The sequence below is a fragment of the Egretta garzetta genome, unplaced genomic scaffold (assembly GCF_000687185.1).
Source record: "Egretta garzetta isolate BGI_Z169 unplaced genomic scaffold, ASM68718v1 scaffold5, whole genome shotgun sequence".
NCBI classification, from domain to species: Eukaryota; Metazoa; Chordata; class Aves; order Pelecaniformes; family Ardeidae; genus Egretta; species Egretta garzetta.
In genome coordinates, this window is record NW_009259707.1 from 1,914,304 (window position 1) to 1,921,178 (window position 6,875).

Sequence of the window (6,875 nt, forward strand, 5' to 3'; positions counted from 1 at the left end):
CCCTACTGTCAACAGAAAGAAACGGGAACTTCTGGAGCATGACTTGTATGATCCATTTTTAAATGTCTACTCTGGGATGCATAGAGATGCACTGCTTCCTAAAAGTGCCCACTTTCTTCCACTGACAACAGGTGTGGGTAACTGCACCACTGGGCACATTTGCTCAGATGAATCACACCTTGTTTTCATTTCCTCTCACAGTGCTCCTGGAAAAGCCAATTCCATTATTTTTTCACGAAGCTCCAAAAGCTTCTGACGTAGGAGACTGGAGGAGAAGGTGCTTGATAGCAAGAGCCAGACTCTTATCTTTGGTTTCTGCCTCGTCACTGGAGAGGAACAGCACTTACAGGGAACAATCCATCCCATCCTAAAGTAGACATCTAAAATAAGTCAGATGAACCGAGCCCTAGAAATGCCCATCTCCTGCATTGTCTATAAAGTGTGCTTTAGACCAGCTAGGTCAGAGATGGGCATGAATATCTCGGCGAGATTAATTCTGTCCAGACTATAAAATGTTGGGACAACGACTACCTCATCATCCTCATTAATGTCTCCTGATGTCGTGTGTAAGCAAGTCTGTGCTGTTTTGTATGAAGTAATTGTGCATTGACTGAAAACTAACTTAAGGACTGTGAGCAAAGACAAATATTGAAGTGTATCATATGGAAAGTCTTCACCCTACAGGCTATCAAATGATTTGGTTTTCATTCATACTGATGCTGATGATCATAGCGGGGTGCTGAGAATAAGAAACAAACTTGCAGAGGATACTGAATTGGGCAGTAATGGGAAAAGTACACAGACAAAAGGAATAACTGGATGGGCGTGTGCTCTGTGGGCAGGATAGGGAAAGGAAGTAAACTTGGAAACTACAGGTTAATACGTGTGGGAGGAAATGCAGAGATTCAACCCACAGAAGAGAAACCCAGGAAGCGGTAATACAGAAAGAGATGTGTAAAGATCACAAATGAGAATCGAGGTAGGACTTTGCAAGCAGAACAGGTTAACAGAAGGCAGGTAAAGTCAGCAAGCAGTCAGGGGGATACCTCTTCTTTATCTTTGTGATAGCATCCAAACCATAAAAGTTCCAACATAATGTAAAAAGTATTTTGGAGATCGTGCAAGTTCCAAAAAGCTATTAGTAGTTTCAAAAAAATTGTAAGATCACTGAAGATAAGTGGGGGAGAGAAGGGAAGATAGGGAAACTGAGTTGTGAGGTAGATGAAAGTATAGACAGCTTGGCACACTTATACCTCCTGGATACAGATGTCAGTAACTCACCGCAGTGTTGTTAACAACAAGCAAAGAGAGAAACTGAGTTAGAGTGGTACTAAAAAACATGGGCTGGCACGTGAGACCCATAGCCCAGGGAGCACTGTTGGCAGCCCTGGTTTAGGGACTTAAGGAAAAGAAGCCAGACGTGACATTAGCAAGTAAAGAGAATACAAACTGAATATATCCTAGAACACGGACGGGTGGTAAGGGTCCTCATGGTTTAAACTGCTGCTGTTCTTTTAAAGATGGTTGATTCATGGGGTTTGTGACTTTAGATTTCAGTAACAGCTCTACAACACTGGGGTTGTCCCTTGTGGAGAGAGGTTCACGTCCTCTAAGGCACAGGACAGAACTGAACCCATTTATTCCCTATTTTAGGGAGGACTCTATTCAGACAAAGAAAACAGCTTCTTTTCCAAAAAGAGCTTGGTTTTTTTGCCTTTCCTCCCTTCCATCTTTAACATAGTGCTATCCCACCTTCTGTTTTTGAACAAAACAGCACAAGCAGCTCATTCCAAGGGAGAATCTGGGGGCTGTGACAGCTAAGTGGAGGGACTTAACCTCCTCGGGTTCATGTAGATTGAGTGTGTAATCCTTCATACCCCGGGATCTCACCCATGGGCAGCTGGGATGGGAGTGGTGGTTGTACAGCACTGCTGGTCTCTTTGGCTGGGGGTCTGTGGTGTTAGAGGTGCTAAAAAAGGAAAAAGTCTGGCACTAACCAGTGTTCTTCCCCTAGACTAAGGTTTGAGCAGTTGACACCAGACCTGGAAGTCTCAGAAGTGCTCCCATTTCCACCAGGACAGATAAGCCTCTCTAGCCCAGGGACACTTCTTTACGTGGTGACCTCTACTCCTTGTCTTAGCTCATCTTTCAATTTGTTGACCCCAGACTTCAACACAAAGATGTGCTGTAAATTAGCTGTTACCACTCAGAAACTAGCCTGTTGAGTCACTGTCTTTCCTCCCTCAAACCATTTATGTCCAGCATGAGCAAAAACTTCAATGGACTGTCAGAAATTATGGTTATTTATGAGCAACCTAATCTGAAATTCCAAGATGTGGACTGGTTGGAACAAGGCAGGAAAAGCAGAGGAGCTAAATTAGATAGCCCAGCGTGCCTTTTAGATTGATTCTGGAGGACATTGATCCACAGATCACGAAGAACTAAAACTCTACCACTTCTAAATGCTCCATTAACTAATTTACAGGAAAATCAATGATGTTGCTTAAAATGTTGTCATTATTGAACCATACCTGTAGTGATGTGGCCATCTTTAGTGTTATAAAGGAAATCATAAGAGAGTCCCAATTTTTGTTCTTGGCAGTTCTCCTATCCCACAGATGGCAACCAGGACTACAGGCCAGGTAGTGTGGCAGTGCAATGTAACACACTCTGGTTAAGGCTTGTACTCTCTCCATCAAACCAATTTTCCTAAGACATTGTCGGCACAGCTTTTGAAACTGGCTCCAGGCTTGGCTCCGGGTGCAGGAGAGAAGTCATTTTACCGTCTGTTTCTGGACGTGGTTTGCTATTGCACACATTTCCACCGTCCATCCTCTGGTTCAGGTGGATGACGGTCACCTTGGAGTGGCAGGTGGGCTCTCCATCAGTGGAGGAAGGAGGTTGGCAGTGGAAAAGCTGACGAAAGCATTTGTAAAACTGAAACAACAAACAAACAATTCCAGACGTAGTTGCTAGGCAGGCTACAATTCAGAACATCTCTGTAACAGCTTGGAGGCAAGGAAACACAGTTTATTAAGCTTATACTTTTTGCTCAAATGGGGATTAAATATTTGTTTGGCCTTGAATCCATGTTTCTTTCTGCTTAAGGCTAAAGTTCACTTGAATTTCTGGATTTTCCCTTTGAAATTGATATGCTTAGCTTTTCTGAGACCGTAGAGATGTAGAACAATCTAAAACATTTTCAGAACCTTTCATTTATGATAAAAGAAGATTTAATCACAGAAGTAATTGTTTTTCAGTTACTTCACACATCAGGCAGGGAAAATATCATTTTGATAATCTAATGATGCACAGCAGGGAGAACATAAGGTTCTTTTCATTAGCAAGCCATTGAAATCTCTGTGTTCCCAAACTGCAAACCAAACTTCAGAAAATGGCTTTGCTTAATTAACGAACCAAAATAATGTTTTATGTTAATTCATGTCACTTGTGAGAATTACCTAAAACACCTTCAATGCTTTATGATTCCAAAGCTGCTGTACAGAACAAAACCCAACAGTTACATCAGTTCTGATTTGTAAGTGCAAAGTGAGCAGAATTAGTACAGCTGTCTCCTCTGAGAGTTGACAGTTGTATTCAATGGACAGGGATACCACTAGTGTAACAAATGCTTCAATACATTTTCTATATATTTTTATTTTTTAAGTGAAACCTTAAAAAAAAACAGTGTCCAATGCTTACTCCATCATTTTCCTTTCACATGGCTATGGGAAATGGAAAAGGATCCCAGAAGCTGTGATTGATGTGAAAGAATTGCAGTTTAGACAGTGCTGTTGATCAGTATCTGACATTAGTGCCTTTGAAAATGTGCAACCACAAGATCCCTCTCCTTTCAAAGCTATAATGACCTTCTGTTAGTATGGACTTAAAATTGCACCATAGGAAAACAAAGTTTGCATCAGCCCACCCATCTTCCATCTGAATCTGTCCTGTTCTAGTTTTGATCTTGAGCATGGGCGAAGGAGAGTAGCAGCATCTTAGGACTGCGCCTAAGGTCAAAGTGAACCTTTACCTGGCTTTAATCAGGAAATTAATTTCCATATGGCCTTTCTTAGCCGCTATTGACAGTGCTGATGATAGTCTGCCTTTGACATGTGGCAGGAAAAAAATGGGTTGGCATTTTACAGATTGCTCCTTGCTGAGTAGAGGTGATCAGGGGCTTTTCCTCGTGACAGCGCTGCTCCAAGAAGGAATTCACCTTCCTCAGCCTCTCTCTGTGAGACTCTGCACAAAATTCTTAGAAGCTGTGGGCTTTTGTGCTACCACTACATGGCTGATGCTTCTTTGCATGTCCTTCTGGATGTATTTAGACTGCCTTCTTGGTAATGTCTTCCTGTCTAGAGAGAAGCAAGTGGATGGAAAAAAGCGGAATTGGTTCAGTTCTAGACTACAGAAGACCAACTTTGTAATAAGGTGGAGGTGTTTCAGGGAGTACCCTAATATTGCCAATGATCTGAATGAACCATCCAAAAGTTGTCAAGGGAAGAACCGTGGGTGATGCTGGCCCATCTTTCTACTCGTTTCCCCTTGCCATGGTGTACAAAAAAGGAAAGGGAAATGAGTCAGATTCTTCATAGCCTTGAAAACTGGTATGTATGCATGTAAATATTTGCAGGACACTGATATCCAAAAGCACAGAGGAGGATAGAATGGGCATAGCTGGAAATTTTTATATCTCCTGTACATGCCAGGTCAGAGTTCAGCTGTGGAAGTGGTTGAAGTACCAAGAAGAGCTCCTTAAAAACACCAGACAACTGCTCTGTGTGTACGTGTGTGTTCTGTATTCTGCAAGTGACTGTAAATACCTGGTCTGTCTTGCTAAATAGCTGCAATAATTGGTAACATACAAGAAAACCAAGAAAAGTGACCAGTTGACTCAAAAAAAAAAAAAAAAAAATAGGATGCAGCTGCATTATGTCCCTGATTCTTGTGTGGGATCTTCTGTGGACAGGACAGGGTGAATGGCGGCGGCGGGTGGGGAGGTGGGAAGGCACAGTCTTCTCATTCAAAGGAGGCTGATGGTGGTTTGCAAGCCCTTTATAGGCTTTTTATTATTCCCTTATGGTTGTTGTCCTGCCCCATCAACTCTACAGGGATGGCAATCTTTGTGTATCAGGGACAAGTGAAAGCTGCCCTAATAAAAGGAACCATCACTCCACTTAATTTTACAGAAGTAATACTTAAGGTGTGCAACACCAAGGGAAAGCAAGAAAGAAAAACAGATTGGGTGACTGCAAGGAAATTTCTGTGAGGAAGGCAAAATCCAGTGGTTCACTTTTATTTTCACTTTCTGCTCCAGGTATCCTCATCATGATGTCCATGTGTAACGAAGTACATGTGTACGAATACATCCCTTCAGTCCGACAGACCGACCTATGTCACTACCATGAACTCTACTACGATGCAGCTTGTACCTTAGGGGCCTACCACCCACTGCTCTACGAGAAACTTTTGGTGCAGAGGATGAACAAAGGTTTGCAGGATGATCTGTATCGGAAGGGGAAAGTCATTTTGCCAGGGTTCAAAGCTGTCAAGTGCCCTGAACGAAATAATTTCTCACACTTGTAGAAGAGAGTCCTTCAGAAACAATGTGCAATAAGGTACTACTGTCGTACTATAAACGAGAAGAGAATACTTGAAAAATGTATCTTAGACCAGTTTAGTCTTGAGTCTATAAATTGTAATTAAGTAGCAGGCATGAGAAATACTTCTTTTCTGAGCCTGAGTATTTATTACTGCTTTGCAAATAGTTAAAAAAAAAAAAAAGGCTTAGCTCATGAAAGGTGCAAAGGACATACTTAGGCAGAAATGTAATGTATTGTTGTGGGTGTGACTGTCAGAATTTGTCTGTGGTCTCTGATGCCACATATGCTAGACTGTAACTTTTTTTTTTTTTAATGAACTTATTTAACTGTTAAACCTGGCATTGTGAAACAGCCTCTACTGTTGATGTACCGAGTGGCCAGTTGAACAATGCAGCATTTCTCGTGGCTCCACGGGATTTTCATACTCTCCAAGAATGGAGTAATCACTACTCCGAGCTCTGCAGTCATCGACAAGAGTAGGCTTTGATTCCCATTCATAACACAGGCTCAGTTACAGACCTCCAACTGGGGGCCTTATGGTGGCTATGAAGTCAGTGCAGATGGAAGATGGCTGTACACGCAGCTAAACCAGCTAAACTACTGGATGTACTTCTCATGCCAGATCCCCATGCTCACGCTGACTGAGGAGGGCAGAGGGAAAAGAAAAATATCTCATTTCTTTAGAGAGCAACAAACATATTCGTAACCCATTCAGGAAAGAGCTCCCCTGGGAGGCCTATCAAGAGGGTGTAAGTGAGATGGAAACAATGCCTTCCCTTGGTCTGCACAGATAAAGAAGACCCAGAGAAAGCCAAGGGAGGCTGTGCAGCACTGGCACATCACACAGAAAGCAAGCACTGAGGGAGCTCACTCTTCTGCAGCAAAGATAGCTTTCAGGATTACAGACATCATTTGTTAGGTATTTCATTGGGATCCAAATCAAACTCACTTGTTGACAAGCTACAGCTGTTAAGAAAGTATAGGGAGCTTTCTGACAAAAGAAGAGGATATCAGCATTTTTTATTTAATGTTTGAAAGACTGTACCCCAGAGAGGCTGTAATGCGTGCAAAAAACCTGACTATGGATTGCATATGGAGATAATTTGATATTTTCCTTCATAACACACAATAAGAATATTCTCTAAGGCACTTCTAAAAATCTGCCTGGTTGCTAATACAGTTCAAGCATAATTTTTCATGGCAAGACTTGAGTTTCAGATTTTCCAAGTGGCAGGGGGTTAATGTTTCAGTGTTTTTTTCCATACAACT

The 6,875-nt window shown here is 42.1% G+C and overlaps 2 protein-coding genes across 2 annotated transcripts in view; one reads left to right on the forward strand and one right to left on the reverse strand.

The window, feature by feature from the left end:
• ST6GAL2 (ST6 beta-galactoside alpha-2,6-sialyltransferase 2) overlaps positions 1-5,589 on the forward strand; it is a 25,011-nt gene extending 19,422 nt beyond the window's left edge. The window contains exon 5 of the mRNA XM_009638925.2: positions 5,321-5,589. Within this exon, the coding sequence (XP_009637220.1) occupies positions 5,321-5,589 (269 nt within the window). The remainder of the gene's footprint in view (positions 1-5,320) is intronic.
• The window catches only part of LOC104126395 (pinopsin), a 90,429-nt gene continuing 86,263 nt past the window's right edge, over positions 2,710-6,875 (reverse strand). Inside the window, exon 4 of the mRNA XM_035894382.1 lies at positions 2,710-2,937. Within this exon, the coding sequence (XP_035750275.1) occupies positions 2,710-2,937 (228 nt within the window). The remainder of the gene's footprint in view (positions 2,938-6,875) is intronic.